The 21,896-nt window shown below is 35.0% G+C and overlaps 1 protein-coding gene across 5 annotated transcripts in view; it reads right to left on the bottom strand.

The window, feature by feature from the left end:
* Positions 1-21,896, bottom strand: part of TECPR2 (tectonin beta-propeller repeat containing 2) — a 149,817-nt gene that overhangs the window by 83,760 nt on the left and 44,161 nt on the right. For all 5 annotated transcript variants that reach the window (XM_074213143.1, XM_074213144.1, XM_074213140.1 and 2 more), the window contains 5 exons: positions 20,599-20,911; positions 18,652-18,784; positions 12,393-12,701; positions 9,306-10,294; positions 6,158-6,341 (listed from right to left, as the gene is read on the bottom strand). In XM_074213143.1, the coding sequence (XP_074069244.1) occupies positions 6,158-6,341; positions 9,306-10,294; positions 12,393-12,701; positions 18,652-18,784; positions 20,599-20,911 (1,928 nt within the window). The remainder of the gene's footprint in view (positions 1-6,157; positions 6,342-9,305; positions 10,295-12,392; positions 12,702-18,651; positions 18,785-20,598; positions 20,912-21,896) is intronic.

Below are 21,896 nucleotides of genomic sequence, written 5' to 3'. Positions count from 1 at the left end.
TAATTACCTAGCTGTGTGACTTTGGACAAATCACCTCATTACCTTGCAAAAAACCCTTTTTTTTGTCCCCCTCTTCATTTTTCAGTATTACTATCCCCAATTTACCACAAACTTCAATTTAAAAAAAATTTATAAAGAATCCTGGGTCAGATAAATAGTCAAGGAAAACACATCCACACATTGGCTTCATCCAGAAATGCTTTCTGTACCTTAATCCTTTCAGTCAAGAGATGGGTAACAAGCTCCATACAGGTCACTTGGGAATCATGTTTGGTCAGTGCTTTGAGGAGATTTCTTAAGTCTTTGAGAGTTGCTTTTCTTTTTATATATAATATAGATGTATACAATGCCAATTACAAAATTTATATAAATATATATATACACACTTTTATTTTATTTTCCCCAGTTACATGTAAAAACAAATTTTATTATTCATTTTTAAAACTTTGAGTTGACTTCTCTCTTCTTCCCACCCCATTCTCCCTCATTAACAGAGCAAGTCATTTGATATATTAATGACTTGCCCAAGGTCACACAGCTAGGAAGTATCTGAGGTCAGATTAACTCATGTCTTCCTGACTCTAGGCCTGTTGCTTTATCTACTGTGCCACCTAGCTGCTTGATAGTGATGGCTGTCTTTTGCTTATTTACCTCTCTAGCTTTTGTTATTGATTTGGACTGGGTGGAATGGTACTTTGTTAGCTTTTACCTGGATTCTTGGATTAATTTCTACCTAATCCTACCTTTCAGAGATTACATGCACTAAAACAGTCAGTAGATTTTAAGTCTCCTGGACATAGATCTTCAAAACCCTCTAAGGTATCCTAAGAAAAAGTGCTATAACTTCAGAACCCCTGGACCTGAGATGGCCCTGAATTAAATTCTTCACTGTCCAGTCTGGTTACTTTCAAAGTCCGGGCTACAGTTTTCCAGTTACTTTGGAGCTTTCATATCAGAAAGCACAATTCTAGTTACCTCCATCCTTTGGCCAGTGGTGTTAAAATGAGGCAAGAGGTTATAACTTAAACTGAGTTTTGAAGAATATTTAGGATTTTTCATAGATGAAGATAGGGAAAGGAAGGAATTACCTTACATGATAATAAGTGGAAATAAGATACCGAGAGAAATAAAGGCACAAAAGCAATAGAGGTTTTTGGGAAAACTTCCATTTAACTAGTGAGAAGTTCAGTTTAGTTAGAGAAAAAGTTTTGGAAAAGTTAACATTTAGAGATCAGGTGAGAAAAGTGCTAAACTGTGAAAAACCTTGATTGCCAAACCAAGGAATTAAGATAGACAACAGAAAGCCATCTGACAGTTTTTGAACAGAAGCATGACATGATCATAGGTGTATCTTAGGAAATATGAATCAGAAGGAAGAGGAAAAAAATAATTTAGAAATGAAATCAATCAATCAGACTCAATCAATGAAATTAAGAGGAAAAACAGTTAAGAAACACTTAATTAGATGAGTCAAATATTAGTCAAAAAGATAAAATATTACAGTCAACTGGATAAATACCAATACCTCTAATTTGATTTATTATCAAAGCTACCCTCAGTGGAAATTCTTTTATAAAGAAATCAGTGTAATTAGAGAAAGAGTCAAGATGTGACAGTAAAGCTAAGTAAGCACTGTTGTGAGCTCATCTACAAACTCCACCACACACATCCAGAAAATGCACCACTTCAAATCCCTATTGGGGAAATCCAGAAAAAGTCAGTGAGTTCTTGGTCATCTTGGTTCAGCAAAAGGAAAGAACCAGAGAGGTGGGGAGTGAGTTCAGCCTGGAGTACCATGGTGTAAAGTACTCCAGTGCCCCATGGAGAAGCTGTGAACTGGCCCCAGGGGAGCTTCCAGACTCAGACTAGGCTATTCCCAAACACACACCAGAGCAGTTGTTACAGGTATCAGTGCAGCCCCGGTTGTGCACCATCTTGCTCTGCTTAGATCTTCACAGATCTGAGTGATATTACTGAAAATGGGGGAAGTTCAGAAACCAAGAGACTGAGAGCTTCCAGCACTGAGCTAAACCAGCAGAGGATTCTCAGGTCAAGAATCTCAGACCAAAGGGAAGCTTACAATTCTGCCACTCTGAACCAAGGAGCTTTTCAACTTGTTGACAAGGATGGATTCCAGCAGCAATCTACTCTTGCTCACACTCAAACTCAGATCAGGAATTCAATTCAGGGAGGCAACAAGAAGACTTTGCCCTAAGTCGAACCACTTTGGGAGCACTGAAAGGTTACAGGTCCCTAGCTGCTCCCTGGAGTAACAACACTCAATACCCCATGAAGGCAGCAACAGGACTAGTCCATACATTCCCTTCATAAATATAGCAGAATCCAGCTCTAACATCAAGCCTGAAGTCAGGAAATAGGTTGAAATGCAAACAAACCAATAAAAAGGATTCTTCAAGGCACAAACGCATAAGGGAATGATGCTAAAACATTTACAAAAGAGAAACACAGCTTGGGAACAAATGTAGAGAAAAACAGCTATTCCTAGAAAAGATGAAGTTTAAAAAAAGTTCTAAAATTTATAAATAAAATGAGTGAGCCTGAGGAGGAAAAAGTGGAAAATGAGAGCTATGGAAGAAAGGACTAGAAAGGGCAATTAACAGTTTGGTCCAAGCAACAAATTTCCTGAAAATCAGATGAATCAAATAGAAACCAATGACTCCATGAAGCAATAACAAATATTAAAACAAAGTCAAAAGGTTTAGATGAGAGGCGGCTAGGCAGCGCAGTGGATAAAACACAGGCCCTGGAGTCAGGAGTACCTGGGTTCAAATCCAGTCCCAGACACTTAATTACCTAGCTGTGTGGCCTTGGGCAAGCCACTTAACCCCATTTGCCTTGCAAAAAAAAAACCTAAAAAACAAAAAAGGTTTAGATGAAAACTTAAGAATTATTGTACTTTTAAAACAGCTTTAATATAGAACTATCCAGATCTTTTAGAAACCAAGGGCAAAGGGGAAGAAAAAGGAAATCCTCATTCACCTCCTGAAAGAAATAACAAAATGAAAACAATAGGGAACATCATAGCCAAAATTAAGAGTATTAAAATCAAAAGGAAAAAAAAATTATGGAAAGCAGCCAGTAATATTTCAAGTACCAATGAGTCACAGTCATTATCACACACCTTGGCAATCAACCCTACAGACAGAGAGCTTGGAATGATATTCCAAAAGGTAAAAGATATGAGCTTACAGTCAAGAATAATATATCCAGAAAAACTGAGCATAATACCATAGGAGAAAAAAAGAAACAGAAGACTATCAAGTATTCTAGATGAAAAGACCAGAACTATATAGAAACTCTGAAGTTCAAACAGTGAAGAACAAACATTAAAAAGTAAACATGAATGTACAGTGATAAAGAACTACACTAATATATATAGCTTACATTCACAAACAGGGAGATGATACACCTGTCCCTTCTGAACCTACCATCATCTGAGTTAACTGAAGAAGTCCAATTAGCCCTTGGAATGTTTTTTTAGTCTTGATAATCTTAAGAAAAGAAAGGAAAGAAAAGAAAAAGAGACATACCCTAGGTGGGAAGGGGTGAGGAAGGAAAGAAAGGTTAGGGGAAATTATCTTATAAAATCAAGGTTGTGCACATAAACAAACAAGGAGGAGATGGAGAAAAGGATCAGCTGACATTTGAACCTTATTCTGATCTAAACTGTTCAAAAGAAGGAATACAATACACATATACACACACGGCATTGGGTAGAACAATCAATTTCATTCAATAGGAAAATAGGAGGTAAAGGGGAAAAGAGGGGCAGGGAAACAAGAGGGTAGATTGGAGTGTGAATTAGTTCTAAGCAAAACAACTCTAAATATGTACAAAAATATCTATAGTTCTTTTGAAATTGCAAAGAATGAGAATCTGAGGGTAGATGAACAAGTTATAGTATATAAATGTGATAGAATATGATTGCACTAAATTCTTATCAGTGTAATGATCAACCAGGATTCCAGAGGAATAATGATGAAAGCTGCTAGCCACCTTCTGAGAGAGGTGAAGGATTCAGAATACAGAAGGAGGCAATTGTTTTTAATGTGGAAAATGTGTTGATTGACTATATCTATATCTATATCTATATCTATATCTATATCTATATCTATAGCTATAGCTATATCTATATCTATTTTTTTAGTTTGCTTTTGTTTTTTTGGGTTTATTTTGCAAGGCAATGGAGTTAAGTGGCTTGCCCAAAGCCACACAGCTAGGTAATTATTAAGTGTCTGAGGCTGCATTTGAACTCAGGTTCCCCTGACTCCAGGGCCGGTGCTCTATCCACTGCGCCACCTAGCTGCCCCAATTGACAATATATGTTAATAGTGGGCTTTATTTTTCTTGTATTCTCACTGTAGGGAAAGGAGGAAGATGTGTGGTGGGAGGGTAAGAAGACAGATCTTGGCAGATTAAAACAAATATCTTAAAATGTGTAAATGATTAAATAAATAATTAAATCCATGCTAAAAAATAAAAAAGAACTATCAGGAAGTCATGATAGCTTCCAATTTATAAGCAAGGAACTGAATTATATCATGAAAACAAAGGTAAAAAGAATTTTTGACATGGCCTAAAATAAACATTCTAATATTCTCCTGCCCCAATTTATCTGTTTTATTCTTTCTAATATGTTAGCTGAGCTCAAATAAATACTACATGCAGATTCATTCTGTTTTATCTAACTCCCTGCCTCTTTCCCCTTGAGTAGAAAGACAAGTTGCTAAGCAAATTACTTCATGCAATTGGGAGTGGTAGTGGTAATTTAAAACCATTTGGCATCATTTAGTCAATTTCTGCTCCAATATATCAAAGACAGTACCTTAGTGACTTGAAAGAATTGATGAGACTTCAATATATAGTTAGGAAGCAGCTTAATTGCTCAGAGGATCTGACCCATTAACTATTTAAAAATTAAGCATATTTATATATTAAAAAAAGAGCAGAAGTTAGCATAGGGTATTTGCAAATGAGATCTGAAGTCAGAGGATATGGGCTTGAACCATAGCTCTGTTACTTATACTTGCTCTTTCTCTGTCCCTCAATTTCCTTAATTATTAAATTATAGAATAAAACTAAGTGATCTCTAAAGTCCTATCGCAGGTCCAAATTCCATGATTCAATCTGAATATATCCAAAACTTCAAGAGCAAAAACTTGCTATTCACCAATCTAACCAAATTCAAAAAATGAAAAAGTATTTTAATATGAAATAAACCACATTCAATGAACTAAAATCAACAATTTAAAGTGATATTTGAAAACAAAAAAAAATAATAAAAAAGTTTCATCTAGGAGTTTGGCATAACAAGCTCCTTTGAAGTCCTAAAATAAATAAAATTGAAAGCAAAAGAATCAGGCAAAAAACTGGGATTATAAGGGAAAAACTGGGGCAAATTTGGGAAATACAAAATTGCAAAGCAGAGCAAAATTTTTTTTAGTTGTTTTTTTTGCAAGACAATGGGGTTAAGTGACTTGCCAAAGGTCACACGGCTAGGTAATTATTAAGTGTCCAAGGCTAGATTTGAACTCAGTTCCTCCTGACTCCAAGGTTGGTGCTCTATCCACTGTTCCACCTAGCTGCCCCATAGCTGAGTTTTCTTTTTAATTTAAAGCAGAGCAAAACTGAAGAAATAATTCTATCAAATGTAGTATTATAATTCAAAAAGCTGTGGCAAAACAAAAAAATGACATATATACTTATACTTTTGTATATTTCTATATCACATCCAAATAACCTACCCCCATCATCTCTTTGCCATCTACTCTAGCACCTTATACATTCCATTTCCCCTTTCTATCTGAGACCAAATTTATGCAACCAGTCCTTTAGGAAAGTGCATGTCAATTGATCCCTTCTAGTTACCACTCACCATTTCCATCACTTCTCAAACCAAAGCACCCTTTAATAGCCACAGTACCTTCGACAAGGTATCTTCCTCTGTAAGTTCCTTGAGTAGAGAACATAGCATGATGCTTGGTACAGAGTATGTTCTTAATATATGATTTTCAATTCTTCTATCTTTCCTTTATTCATATTCACATATTTATATTAACATTAATAAAGTTAATGACAGTAATTGCTGCTACATTAGGTAAAGAAAGCTGAATGCCTGGGACTTGGGGATTCTAACCTGAAGGAGAGACTGCCACCTGCTGGACTGCATCTTCAAATTTCTGCCACCGTATTCCAGCACTAGGAAGACTGCTACAATACAGTCCACCTTTGTAGTCTAGGCACCATATATACTTCTCTGAAACCACAAGGCTTAGTATTCCATAGCCAGGACCAGAGTATCCCATCCAGCTTTCTGCAAACTAAGGAATAGGGATTAGAAAAGAATCACATGGATTTATATATAGGACACAGGATAGCACAATACATGTAAGAATATTTTTCAATAGGCAGTATTTGCTTAAAATGATAAAAAACATGAGAATGAAAGATCTCCCTGTTTTGGGGAAACAGTGCAACTAAGTTATAGAATGACAGGTATCTTACCTCTTTAAATAAAAAGTTCAGAAAATGATTTATAATAGGCTCTAATTTTCAGAATGCTTACCATCAGGGAATTCTTAATGTTTAATAATACAATCATGATATTGAAAAATATACTAAAAAAACAATAAAAATACAACTATCTAATCCTATACAAGATAAATGTTCCTTGAAAAGTCAGGAATAAATCTGAGAATTTAATCCATACTTGATACAGGATTTCCTTATACAAAGACTCATGTTTTACATTAAATGTATACACAAAAGTGATGCATACATAAGTATCTGAGAATATTTCTCTCTACCCTATTTACAAAACTAATTGGTCAATGTTTCTAATAAAATCTGAAACCATTTGGCATATTATCTAACTTCCCTAAGCTCCCAGATGGAAAAAAATAAAATTGCTGAAAAGAACAAACAAATTAAGAACTAAAACTGAAGAACTACTAATATTTTTTAATAGAGGTGCATTGAATTAGACAACGGAAACTACTATTTGCCTCTTTCCAGCTCTATCCACCTCCTCAACTGTGGGGCCCAGAAGTGAACACAATAATGCAGACAAGTCTGTAAAATACAGCAGGAACATCATTTTGACACAATGATTCTCAATACAGTCTAAGATCACATTAGCTTTACAGCACTGCCATATCAAATACTTACTAATTGCTTTGTAAGTATTTAGGCAAAGACTGAGTTAGGATATTGTAGAAGATTTTGTATTCAAATAATTCCAAGACATTCTAAAAATGAGAAGGATGACAGAAATTTTGGAAGCTGTTCAGAATTTTCATGGAGTTTTTTAAACCAGACAGTTACAATTTTGTATCTTTGCAAAAAAGAAAAGAAAATCCCTTCCCCACCAGTACTTAATTCCACATGTGAATATTAACTTCTCTGAGATATTTTTTGGTATTTAAATTTGGGACAGTTAAGTTATCCCTCCCCAACAACTCCTCCACCAATGTCTCACTTTAGCATAGAAAGAACTTGGATTCTCAAAGGCTAAGCCACTGGCACAGGAGATCTAGTAGGTTCCTACCCAGCTAGAAAGATTTACGATAGTCTGGGGATAGGAAAAGTGCTAATCCTCTGAAGATGAACCTGGCAGTTAATTTGGAAGATAAATAACACTAGTTTGATTATGAGCTAAATGTATTTTGTATTGTGATCTTTGACAAAAAGAATAAAATCACAAATAGGTTATTACATTCAAATGTTTGAGGTTCTTAAGTTTCAAATAAGAAGACTTAACAGCTTTATTATTAATTTGAGAAAAATATGCAGTTAGAATTCTAACTTATCATAATTGCCTATACCAATCTATAGACAATTTCTAGTTGTACCATGAGAGAAACATATAGTTGGATATTTACATAGCAAGGAAAAGTACATGGTTGCTTTTCTCATTTTTCTACACAAAGAACTACTTCATAATAGTAAAAATATCTAATATTTCTATAGGGTCTTATAAGCTACAAACTTTCTCACATCCACATCATCTTTTGATCTCCACAATTCTGCAAAATAAGTATTATTATCCTCATCCTAAAATAAGGAAGCTGCAGCTCAGGGAACTGAATTACATTCCCAAGGCAACACACCTAGTAAGTTGCAAATCACAGATTTAAATCCAGCTCTTTTGATTCTAGGTCCAACTCTCTATCATACAAGGATACAGAGTCAGTTTTGCGGCTTTGTCACAAAAGTGCAGTGGTTTTTCTTTTATATCAGTGTTTCTCAGTATTATTATTGCTCATTAGCACAAGTAATAAATAGATGAACAGACAAGAAGAGTAGCACTAATGATCTAATAAATCTTTTAAATTTAGCTTTAGAATGTAATTCATCAATTATAGATGAATATAAGTGAGATTCAAGTTCTCCACTTCAAACTAAATACTGAAGCCACACCATAAAGGTATGATGACACTGATGAAAGTCAGTTATCTTGACTTCTCATTCAGACATCCTTAACATAATTTCACAAGCAGCACCCCTTTTTCCCAGTTCCAATCTAAAACAGACAAATTTCTATGATGCAAAACTACATCAAAATAGTCTACAAAAAAAACAGATTAACTCTTTCTTTAAGACAAGGGGAAAATTAAGTAACTTATTTTTACCTACTCTTCAAGATTCTGTTAGCCAGAATAAACAAACACCCAGATTTTGTCAAGAAAGAATGTATTAAGCAATGACAACAGCACTAAGTATTTGCAAAAAGATTTGCACTGGATAAATTTATAAATAACTGAAAATATTTTGTATTTACATATGGGCTATCACTTCTATAACAAGATTTTTAACCACCAGTTGGCCAATTTTCTGAGTATGGGATAGATCTAGAGCTAGAAGGGATCTTAGAGTGTCTGGTCCACTCCTTTTATATTCCTGTTGAAGAAACTAAAACCCAAAGATTTTAAGTTAATTGCTAAATGTCATAAAAGCAGTAAATATCAGGTTAGATTTGAGCTCTGGTCCTCGGATCCAAGGTCCACTGTGCCTTTGGAACCTTTTTGTTATCTGGCTTGGTTCTGTTTGTATACTGTCAGGGCTATATGTTTAGCCTTTTTCAGTTAGCTCTGTGTACCACTGGAATAGCCTGTAACAAGCCAGGATTTTTCATATTATAATGAATCTGGAAGAAGCAGAGGGTGATCTTAAGTTTAAAATAATTTGTAAACATTTTAAGATAGATAACTAGTTAAAAAAATAATCCATCATTCCTCCACCAACTCTAAAAATCTTTCCTGAGTGATCTAAAAATCTTTACCCACCTGATCTGATTTTAACAACACTGTTTCCTCAATATTTGTTTTGGCCACATCCTGGAGAGAAAGACTGCACCCAAGTTCAGCTACACTAGCTTCAGATGATGAATAAGGCAGTCCACGAGCATAAATATCCTCTTCATCACTGGATGTTAACACTTGCTCTTGTAGGGACTGTTCAATCTTAGGTGGTGAAACAGACACTTGAGGAGTTGATTCTGTTCCAAAATCAAATTCAGAAAGTATAATGTTTTTCTGTTGATCAAGAACATTATCTTTTTTGAGACTATGGCAAGGATTTGAACTGAGATTTTCTAGTGTCACATTCACTGAAAAACATTCTGGCATCCCTGGCACTTCTATCCAGTTTTCATCATTTTTTCTCCCAGGCAGCAACTTCTCAGTACTTGATAGGGTAGTAGGACTCGAAGGCACTGTTTGTGTATCTGTGCAATTTTTTTCAGAAAAAGTGCTTTCAGCAACTTGAATTTTCAATTCATGTATTGTTTCATCTGCTTTTTGTAATTCAGTAAAATCATCTTGCTCTTGGCTGACAGACTCTTGATTATTTTCCTCATCATCCATAAGAAAATGTCTGAGTTTGAGTTCTGGTGTGTCATCAACATTTACATCTTCAGTCAGGAGTCTAGGTAGTCTAGATACTAAATTATCTATTCCACTTTTATGGTTGCATTTTAGCATTTCATTTTTACTCTCATTTTCTAAATCTACTAAGTCTGGAGTAGATTCTGAAACTTCAAGAACACTAAATGCTTCAGAGTCGTTATTTTCCTGTAGAACATTATGCAATTCCCCACTGAAAATGCTCTGCTGATCAGGAGAATCTGTACTTGTCTGATCTAGACTACTGTCCAGAAAACTTGAAGTTATGGAACATTGGTCTGTGGTTGTTGAGTGAGGACTTTCATCAGAAAAATGATGCTCATAACATGGAGTTCCTTCAAGGGAGCTAGGTGTTTTCCTGGTCCCACTTTCTAATTAAAAAGAAGAAAATCATATTGAATAAGTTAAGAATATGGGAAATACCAAGAAAATGCTAGAAATGCAAATATCTGCTTCTATTAAAAGGGAAAATAATTTGATATTCTAAAATTTACAGTTAATCATTCATTAAGAGAAAAGAATCTTGGCAATGTAAATTATCTCAATTCAGGACAGAAGAATGTTATGTGTAGGTGAATTTTTGATTTAAATTATTCTGTTCTGGGTACCAACACTTGTCTAAGTTTATTCTTTGTTACAAGTACATGCCTGTGCAATGAGGCACACATTCTTCATCTCCTTCATGTTTATGCTCTCTGGATGAGGAAGAGAGAATAGGCTTGGGACTATGTGACTGCATAGTTAGCAATTATACAGCACTTCAAGTCAAGATTCGTGAAGCATGAGGGGGCAGCTAGGTGGTGCAGCAGATAGAGCACTGGCCCTGGAGTCAGGAGGACCTGAGTTCAAATATGACCTCAGACACCTAATGCCTAGCTGTGTGACCTTGGGCAAGTCACTTAATCCCACTGCCTTGCAAAAAACAAACAAAAAAAATTTGTCAAGTACTTTATATATATTTTCTCATTTTATCTTCACAACAACCCATGGAGGCAGGTATTATTATCATTCCTATTTTACAGGCAAAAGTTAAGTGACTTGACCAATATCACATAGCTACTAAGTTTCTGGGGTCACATTTGAACTCAAATCTCATTGGTTCTAGGTCCTGTGCTCTATCCACATCACCAGCTCATTCACACCTGTGCTCAGATACAAACATAAAAGCAAGTCAGTTCATGCTCTCAAGGAGCCCATATTCTAGAAGATGAGAAAATACATAAGGAAGGTTTCAGCTAAAAGCTGTAATTCTGGCAAGTTACTAAGAAGAAAGGATACACTGGTACCCTGTCCAGACCAAAGAAGACAGCAGCATATTGTGGAATGTTGAACATATTTTTTAAGGGGATTGGAAGGAACTAAAAATCCAAACTTAATAATTAAATGAGTAACCCAGTTTATTCTTTGTAGATTTCTTTTATATACCATGCTATATTACACAATAAAGGTATTGCCTGACATACAAGGTGACTAGTCTTAACAGTTTCTTAAAATTTCTACACTTAATATTTGCAAAACATGTCATTTAATAGTTAAGCTTTTAAAAAGCTAGAAATGGAAAGCTTTTGAGAAAAGGATATAAAGGTCTATTACATTTTTCTTAAAGACATTTTTTTATCCTCATGCCCCTAACAGTCATGTGTCTGTTAGTCTATTGCTGGATCTCTAATGCCTAGTAAGTAAAGGTCAAACTCTTTTCACTTGGCATTCCAGACCCTACATAATCTTGTATCATCCTATTTTATCACACATTACTTCCCTCTGTGTAGTTTACAATTCAACAAAATTCTAATACTTAAAACACTCTCTGTACTTGCCCTCTTCACTGCTTTTATTTATTTTTTTCTTATCTGTAGGAAAAATATGAGATGAAGTTCAAAAGGAAGGGTGATGCCAGGTTTTGGAATGTCCTAAATACTATTCAATGAATTTTATAATTCACTAAAATAAAACAGAGTAACCAGCTAAAAAAATTTAAATGGCAGCACTATCATGATAACTAAGGTAGACTAAGACAGGTCCCTGCCATCACAAAGGGTAGCAACCATTAGGGTAGTAAGACACACATACAGATAACTACAATACAGTAATATAAAACAAATACCTATAGAGTTATGAATAAGAATAAAAAATAATTAAGAAACTGGTTAACTGACCAGGAATATTAGGAAAGGTTCAGAGAGGAAGTTGCATTTGAATTCAGCTTTAAAGGACAAAAAGAAATTAAATAAAGAAGAAGGCATTCTTCTTCCCTGGTGATAAACAAAGGGCTTTGCACACAACTAATATTTAATAAATATCATGAATGAATGGATTTAAAAAACTAAAACATGCAGATACCTTGATCAACTCTTATGGAACAATATAAATATTCAACAATATTCTAAAGGAGGATAAGGCATTCAAGCAGTTAAAATTTCATATAAATTAGAACATTTCAAGCAGAAATTGTAAAAGATGCTACAATACCTTGCTTTTTCTTTTTCTTTTTCACTTTAATGGGTTTCACAATAAGTTCTTGGTCAAAGTCTTCACAGCTAATTACACTGAACCTCTGAGAAGGTTGGCTTTCTTTCAATACTTCAGAGGACCCTTGGTCTCCAATTGTGAGGAAACTGGAACTGCTGTCTACAGAGTTCACAGAACTACTCCGACTTCTCGATTCACTGGTGATAGAGGAGCCTCTGTTTCTGGTTTCATTATTATAGGTCCCTAGCTTATCCAAACTTTGCAGATGGATTTTCTCAGGATATCCCAAGATTTCCATGCCATCTCTACCTATAAAGGAAGAGTCAATTTTTGTTACTGGGAGAAAAATCATCTATTTTATTTTTATATTGTTTTCAAAACAAGAGGCAGAGAGATGATATGTGACAGAAGTCTAGCAAAGCATCTGAAATTCTGAACCTGGAGTCAGGAGGCTGGTAACCTCAAAAGAATTAGACAAACCAAAGGCTAAAAGGCAGAATATTAAACAAAGGTTATAAGAAAATCTTTTGATTTCCAGTGAATCTGTCAAAAGTAGTAAAAGAATTCATCATTGTTGTAAATTGATTAATAAAATAGGACAGCATTAACTTCATATCATAGTATCTCATTTAAATTTATTATTATTATGGAAATATGTCTATGAATTGAGAAAATATTTAGGGCAGCTTAAAAAACCAAGATATCAGATCCTGGTATAATTAAATTATGTTCATATAGCATATATGAATATTATATAACTATCAAGTCAAAGTATATGACTATCAAGGATAAAAAGGATATTTGAAAAATGTAATTAAAAATGTAATGAGAGGCCACATGAAATAGAGAGGAAAGAGTACAAGATATGAAGTTAGAAAATCTAGATGAAAGTCCCAGTTTGACAACTTACCAATTAGACAATGAGTAAGTTTGTTAACCAATGTGAATCATGGTTTTTCTCACTTGAAAAATAAGGGTAATCATTCTTGCACTCTATAATCACAGGATTACTGCAAAGAAACTGTTTTGTAATATGAAAATTGCTAAGTAAACTTTATGAAACAGTTTTTCATAGTCATAACTAGTAATTTTTAGAAGGAAAAACATCAAAACAGAGCAATTTAATCAACCTAACAAAGATTATAAATTCAGTTAGATTTTAAAAACAGACATTCAGAGGTTATGTACAAAATACTACATGAAATCCAACATACTCTTTAAGATATAATTCAAATAACACTTCTACACAAAATTACAGAATCTCAGAGTTAGAAAGAACCTCAAAAATCATTTAACCTAAATCACACATTAACAGAAATTATTCTACATCCTGACAACTGAACATCAGAGAGGCTTACTTCATGAAGGTTCCCTTCTACAAAGTTTCCCCTGATCCCCTGAAGTTTGAATAATCTTTTCTTTCTCAGATCTTCCATACAACTTTGTTGTACTTCTCTTTTGATACTTACATATGTCCTGGGTTATCTCCTGTTTCTTCTACCTATCTGGGTGATCCTTAGGTTCTTTTGCTTGCTCATTATCCATGTCATGCCCACTAACTGTGGGTGTGAATCAAGGTTGTATCCTGGGTCTTCTTGTTTTCCTATATGCTCCCTCACTTGGTGACTTTTTCAGCTTCCATGGGTAAAAATACCATTATTTATGTCGGTAATTCCTTCTACTACTCTCTCATACACAAACCCTAACCTTCAACTCTAGTCCCTCACCTGAGTTCCAGTCAGGCATCATCAGCTGCCTACTTATTTCTAAACGGATGTTCTACAGACATCTCAATCCCCAATAGAGCTCACCTTCCCCCCAAACCCATGCTCTGCCAAACTCTCCTTATACTGTCAATAATGCCATGATCCTCTAGTCACTGAGGTTCATAACATGTCAGTCTTGACTCCTCATGCTCATTCATCACATACTTCTAATCAATTGTCAAATCTCTCTTCTAGTTCCACAATATTTCTCCCTTATGTCTCCTCCTCTGCACAATGGCAAGCTTAATTGAGATACTTATTGCCTGTCATCCCAATTCTTGCACTAGCCTTTTTAGTCTCTGCTTCAAGTCTCTTCCTCACATTAATCCCTACTTTTTACAGCCACCAAAATAATTTTTTTAAATGTCATTAAATATACTATTAAATATACTCTGATGGTTCTCATTATCTCTGGTATTAAGTTAACTGCTCTGTTTGGTATTTAACGATCTGCACAATTTGGTCCCTTCCTACCTTTCCAATCTTTTTTATATATTACCCCATTCCACATACTGTACTGTCAACACATGAGCCTTGTTATTCTTTTTGCATGACATCCTACTTCCTGTCTCTGTCAAAGGAGCAGTTAGGTGGCACAGTGGATAGAGCACAAGCCCTGGAATCAGGAGGACCTGAGTTCAAATCAGGCCTCAGACACTTAATAATTGACTAGCTGTGTGTCCTTGGTCAAGAAACTAACCCCATTGCCTTAAAAAAAATGTAAAAAAAGACTCTGTCAAGTCTCTAATGTCAAGACTTAAAATGAACTAGACTTAGTCAAAATTCCACTTTCCTAAGTGACTTAACTCACAAAACTATTTTTATTTACTTTGCATATGCAGTTCCATATATATCTACTTTCCCCCTTGATAGAATGTAAACTCTATTATTGAGGTAAGGATTATTTCATCTGACTTTGTATATCCACAGTGCTTAATACAGAGGGTGCACTGAATACTTGTTCATTGCTATTATGCATTAATGTCTTCTTGTTATTTAGGTACAAGACCCAGAAGTATGTGCATATCCTCCAACACCTAACAGTGCAAAGGCACATGTGCATAAAAACCTACTTTCTGTTTAATTATGCAAACATTTATTGCCTGCCTATTATATATTCAGCTCTAAAGGCAAAGGTACTTTAAGGCCTAGAGTGAATCAAGAATGAAGTTTTCAGTTGGGTTGGATTCCTCTAATGCTTCTTGGATTGGGTCATAAATCATGAGACACATTGATTGTCAAAGCACTCCCCAAAACCAAGATAAACCCTAAGCTAGAACAAGCAGGTGGCTACCATCTCAAACTGGTTTACATCTGCAGGCTACTCACCACAGGTAAAAACAAAAGATTCATAAGCTTTATGCTACAAAAACCTTGGCTAAAGAATTATTGAATCACAAAATGTTAGAGCTAGAATGGATCTGAAAGATAATATAGTACAGCCTCTTCATTTTATAGACTAGGAAACTGAGGACTAGAAAGCAGAAGCTTATACCCAAGACTCTTGACTCCTAATCCAGGGCTCTTTCCACAATACCCATCTTGTCTCTCTTTTCAGATTGTATTTAATGTTAAATACTCCATTTGTTTCCCTTTTATCTTTAAATTTTCACAATATATTTGAGTGACAAATAGCTAAAAATGCCAGGACCATAAGTTTGAATTTTCCTATTAGCCATAATTGCCTTCTTATATTTTAACACTAGAGTAAAATGTGAAGATTTAGTTGAATTATAATAATTTATTCATTTAAGGGAGCAAATGAAAATTACTGAAGTTTATCCTTTAGAATCAATGATGACTATGATATTATCTGTGCTGAACTTTTCACCAAAATGAGTACTTTTAAAAATTATCTATACTTGTATGTGGGTGCAATGAATCATACACATTTCTGTCCATTATTTTCTGCTCCAAGCTTTTAGCACAATAATACCACTTTCTGGGTATTAGTTTGTGTTGAGAATGGTAATAATTATGACAGCACTCCTAAGGTCAGAGGCAGAGAAGGAAGAAAAAGAAAAAGAGGTGAATCATAGAATGTTAGAGCTGGAAGGGACTTCTTAGATCATGAAATCAAAGCTTCCTTCATTTTAAAATGAAAGAGAGTAATCTGGAAAACTTAAGGATGTAACCAAGGCTACATCAATCTAGATACAAATCAAAGAAATGAATCAGTTGCTACGGTCACCAATTAGTTGATTATATATTTGTGAAAACAAAATCTACCCCTAAAAATATTATTCTTTTTTTAATTAAAAAAAAAATGCTGGAATTTGAGCTTCTAAGTACCTGGAAAAATTATCTGAACAAATGAGAAACAACAAAATATATTTTTTTAGAGCACTAGAATTGGAATTTGTGGACCAGGACTGAAATCCCAACTCTGCTACTTACAACCCATGTGACCTTGGGCAAGTCACTTGACTTTTCTGGGTCTCAGTTTCTTCATCTGTAAAATGAGGGTGTTGGACTAGATGATTTTTTAAGGTACTTTATAGCTATAACCCTATAATCCTATGACTCTAGAAGAATAAGCTTACTGAGAGGGATTGTAGACAATAGAGAAGATGTAGGAAGTACATGCACAGGGAAAGCCCCTACAGATTAAAAAGTACCAAAATACATAAAGGGTGGGGGGGAGATGTTGGACTTTGAAGTCCTGTTTACCTTCTCAAAGAGGAAAACTGTTGACAAATGAAAGATACAAAAGCCTATTTACAGAATGAAAGTTTCAGAGTTGGAGGAAAAGGGCCTTAGAATCTAATATCTAGTTCCATTTCTTCACTGAGAACTTTTAGTACTAAGGATCTGTTCTTGTCTTGTGCCATTTAACATTTTTGTCAATGACAAAATTTCCAGATGACACAAAGTATGGAATGAATTGCTAACATGACAGAGCAGAGTGGATAGAACATTGAGCTGATGCTAATTAAACAAAACTTACTGTGAATTTAACATAAAATCTTTGAGTTCAAAAATTGATTTCAAGAGTACAAGATAGGAAAAGCATGACTATAGTATATTTGAAAGAGATCTGAGAAAATTATAAACTCATTATGAATCAACATGTACATGATATCCAAAAAAACTAATTAAGATTTTCTATCCTGCATTAAAAGAGGCATAGCTTCCCCAGTCCTGTCATATTCTATCCTAGTTAGATCACCACATTGGAGCACCACATTCAGTTCAGTGTGAACCAATTTAAGGACACTGATAAACTGAAAAATGTCCAAAGCAAAGCAACCAAAAGTATAAAAAACCTTGAGTTCATATCATTAGCAATCAATGGAGAAAATGAGAACATTTAGTAAAGAGGAGAAAATATGGATGAGACTTTACAACTTTTAAAATATTTGAAAAGCTATCACATGTAGGAGGAATAAGATTCACTGTTTGGCTGGAGAGATTAGGACTAAGTTACAAATAGGTATATTTATGCTTGATAAACAACTATCCCAACAACTAAACAAAAAGCAACTTTCCTAACGACTAAAACTATCCAAATGAACTCTCTTAAAGAGGAATGAACTGTCTTTGGAAGTATTGGATTTATCAGTCAGTCAACAAGGATTTTATTAAGTGCCTAATATATGTTGGGCACTCGGCTATGTGCTGGAGATATAAAGACAAAACCAAAAATAGTCCCTGTCCTCAGGAACTTTCATTCTATTGGTAGAAAACATTTATTTTGTTTTTGTTTCTTAACCCAGCCCAAGTACTCTGGTATTGAAACTTCATTGATCTAGGATAGCAACTCATCTTAACCAAACAATTTAGTTGCCTGGGGGGTATTAAAGGGATAAGCACTGTATCTTCATTTATCTATTATGTGACAGAGGTCCAGATGTGCACAAAAGTCAAAAGATAGGAGGCAGAATGTCACATTAAAACTGATTTTCTTTCTCACTGAGGAGTTAAGGAAGTTGATCTTCAAGAAAAGACTAGTTCAGGGCGTCTAGGTGGCACAGTGAATAGAGCACTGGCCCTGGAGTCAGGAGTACCTGAGTTCAAATCCAGCCTCAGACACTTAATAATTACCTAGCTGGGTGACCTTGGGCAAATCACTTAACCCCATTGCCTAGCAACCCCCCCCCCAAAAAAAAAGACTGGTTTCCCATTTGTCCATTAGGTTATAATATAGATTCCTCCTTACTATTCAGTACTTGTCAGTAAGTGACAGTCCTAGAGTTGGATAGAACCTGGGTACACTGATTTCGAGTCTAGGATTCTTTCCAACATTCTAAACCCTTTTTCCTAGGCCCAAAGATAATTTCTAAGCCCAAGGATTTTTTAAGCACTAATACAGAGTATCCTTGAAAGTAGTAAAAGAGTTCATTGAACACAACTGAGAATTTTTTTTAAAACCTTTCAAGCTGATACTGGTGAAAGATTTTAAATATGCAAAAGAAGAATGTTTACATCTTGCAATCACCAATATAGCTCATGATTTTCCAGAATAAATAGCATTACATTTTCCAAATACAAACCTATTGATCCTAGCCCTTCAGGTCTGCTCGAGATTCTTATAATGTTCCTATCCCCCTTTAAGAGGAATATTTCATTTTCAGTACAGGACACAGATACAATATCACCTGAACCTTCCAAACCAGCAATTGTAGCCTGTAAAAAAAAATGCAAAACCAGACATTAATTTAAAGCAAACAGCATTTGTCAGAATCTCATTATAAGTAAGTAATAATAATACTTTACTATACAAATTATTTGTTGAATGACTTCTAAGTAGCTGTATGCCTAGGGGCACCTCACTTAACCTCAGTGATTCTGTGTGCTCATCTGTAAGTGACAGGGTCAGCCAGATAAGGGCTAAGATTCCCTCCAATCTTGATGTTGTGTGGAAAGCAAATGGGAATCATACCAGGAAAGTGGCTAAAACATCCATACCCTGACCAGTCAGATCCCACTGCTGGCATATACCCCAAGAAGGTAAAACAACTGATGATCCCAGTCAAGCCAGCTTACTGTACATCTATTCAAATAAAACATACAAAAAATGCTTCTCTTTTACTTTTCTTTCTTAGGCAGGATGGAGGGTGGGGAATGAAGGGTTTGGGGCCTCAAGAGGCTAGGTCTAAGAGTAGCAGTTGTAGTACCAACATCTAAGTTCTGCTTCCCCTCCCCTCTCTAATCCCCCCCCCAAAAGGAAAATGTGAAATCACAAACAAGGGAGAACTTGAGACAGAGAAAAAAATAATTTCCCTCCCTTCCTTCCTTCCTTTTTTTGTTTTTTGCAAGGCAATGGGGTTAAGTAACTTGCCCAAGGTCACCCAGCTAGGCAACTATTAAGTGTCTGAGGCCGGATTTGAACTCAGATCCTCCAGAATCCAGGGCCAGTGCTCTATTCACCTAGCTACCCCCAAAGAAATTTCTAATAATAAATGTTGCTGGCACAGTGAATGAGTATAATTGCAAAGCAATTTAGAATCTTGTTAGGAAAATGACTAAATGTCAACAATCTTTGACAAATGATAAAGCTGGCAATAATCCAAGAACAAAGGAAAAGGAGAATCTCCAACAAAATTTTTATAATAACATACTGTAGGGGCAGCTAGGTGGCATAGTGGATAAAGCACCGGCCCTGGAGTCAGGAGTACCTGGGTTCAAATGCAGTCTCAGACACTTAATAATTACCTAGCTGTGTGGCCTTGGGCAAGCCATTTAACCCCGTTCGCCTTGCAAAAAAAAAAACCCTAAAAAAAAAGAAAAAGAAAAGAAAAACAATAACATACTGTATCACAGCAAAGAAATGGAAACAAAATTGATGCCTATTGATAAAGAAATTATGGTGCATTAATATGATCAACTATTATTTCATTGTAATAAAAGATGAATATGAAGAATCAGAGAAGCATGGGAAGACCTCTGTAAACTGATGAAACAGTAAATAAGTAGTACCAGGAATATAAATCACATACAATGACTATAATATAAAAAAGAAAGAACAGTAACAAAGTCTAAAGTATATACTATGAAATTAAAATTATCATGCTTGTACCCCAAAAAGTGATGAGAATGCATTTCTTCCTTTATTGCAGAAGTGGGAAAGTATGAATGTGAAACACTGACTGCATATACCATTGAATTGGTATGCTATTGGTTCTACTAAACTATAGTTCTTTGTTTTTTTAGTCTTTATTATATAAGAAATGCCTCTCTAGATAGGGGAGAGTGGAAGGATATACTGGAAAAATGAAGACAATAAAAAAAATTAGGATATCAACAGAATTAATTTTTAAAAGCTTCAAAATCATGAAATTGTAAATAGAAAAATCAGTAAAGCATTCCACAATTTTCCATACTAGATATAAGAAAGTAAACATTCTATTCATTATTAAAGTAGAAATAAAACAGAATAAAAATCTACATACTAAAAAATCTCTCAACTTAAAACAGATGCATACAATGCCTTTACCTACCTGATTTACAGTGTCTAATAAATAAATACTATACTCATTCCAGCTCAGTACCCAGCCATCTTGAAAGAAGCATGACACAAGCCCTAAGTGTTTTTCTGAGAAGGTGCAACTTCCCTTGTCAGCTGGTTCAAGCCGAGGATACAGTTCAAAGGGTTTTATTCCTCCAGCAAATACATCTTTTAAGATAAATGTAGCCTGAACTGTTCCATGGACATCAGACTTCCATAACCGTAATCCAGGCCTTGAAGCATATAAGGTGAGGTCACTTTGTTTGCACAATCCAGGTATAAAACATGCTCCAAATTTTCCTGTGCTAAAATTAAAGGGGGGAAAAAAAACCAAACAAGTAAATTTGACTTGGGAATACTACCATATAGTTTCATCAAGCTAGGATTTGGTCAGTCTAAACAGAGGGTAATTCTTTCCTTTAATCATTTATGTTCACCTTTTTCCTCTGTTCTCTTTAATAAGCTAATGTTTTTGACATTCTCTATAATGAAAATGTCAAAAACATTAGCTTATTAAAATTCCTCAATCTATCCTCTTAAAATCCTCATATAAAATAATTCTAGGCCTAATACTCAAAGTGGGAGAGTGTTGTCCTTTCATTTCTTCAAAGTTTAACAATATTAGGATTATTGTGAAGTACAAAATTACTGAGTTGACCAGGTGACCAGTCTGTTTCAAAGTTTGTTTAGAAGTTCCCCATTAGGGTAGCTAGCTAGGTGGTGAAGTGGATAGAGCACTGGTCCTGAAGTCAGGAGGACCTGAGTTCATATTCAAACTCAAACACTTAATAATTTCCTAGCTGTTTGACCTTGGACAAGTCACTTACCCCATTGCCTTAAATAAAAATTTAAAAAAGGAAGAAGTTTCTTATTAATGCCATTGGGATGTAACAGCATGAGTATTGGGCTTAAGCTCTGAGGTACCATCTCACACCTCTCAGATTGGCCAATATGACCATAAAGGACAATGCTCAGTGTTGGAAGAGATGTGGGAAATCTGGGACACTAATACATTATTTATGGAACTGTGAACTCATCCAACCTTTCTTGAGAGCAATTTGGAATTATGCCCAAAGGGCAACAAACATATGCATACCCTTTGATCCAGCAATACCACTACTGGGTCTATACCCTGAAGAGATGATGAAAAAGGGTAAAAACATCACTTGTACAAAAATATTCAGAGCAGCCCTGTTTGTAGTGACAAAGAATTGGAAATTGAGTGAATGTCCATTAACTGGGGAATGGCTTAACACACTGTGGTATATGTATGTCATGGAACACCATTGT

Source organism: Macrotis lagotis, chromosome 1 (genome assembly GCF_037893015.1).
Source record: "Macrotis lagotis isolate mMagLag1 chromosome 1, bilby.v1.9.chrom.fasta, whole genome shotgun sequence".
Taxonomy (NCBI): Eukaryota; Metazoa; Chordata; class Mammalia; order Peramelemorphia; family Peramelidae; genus Macrotis; species Macrotis lagotis.
This window is presented reverse-complemented; position numbering and strand designations above follow the sequence as displayed.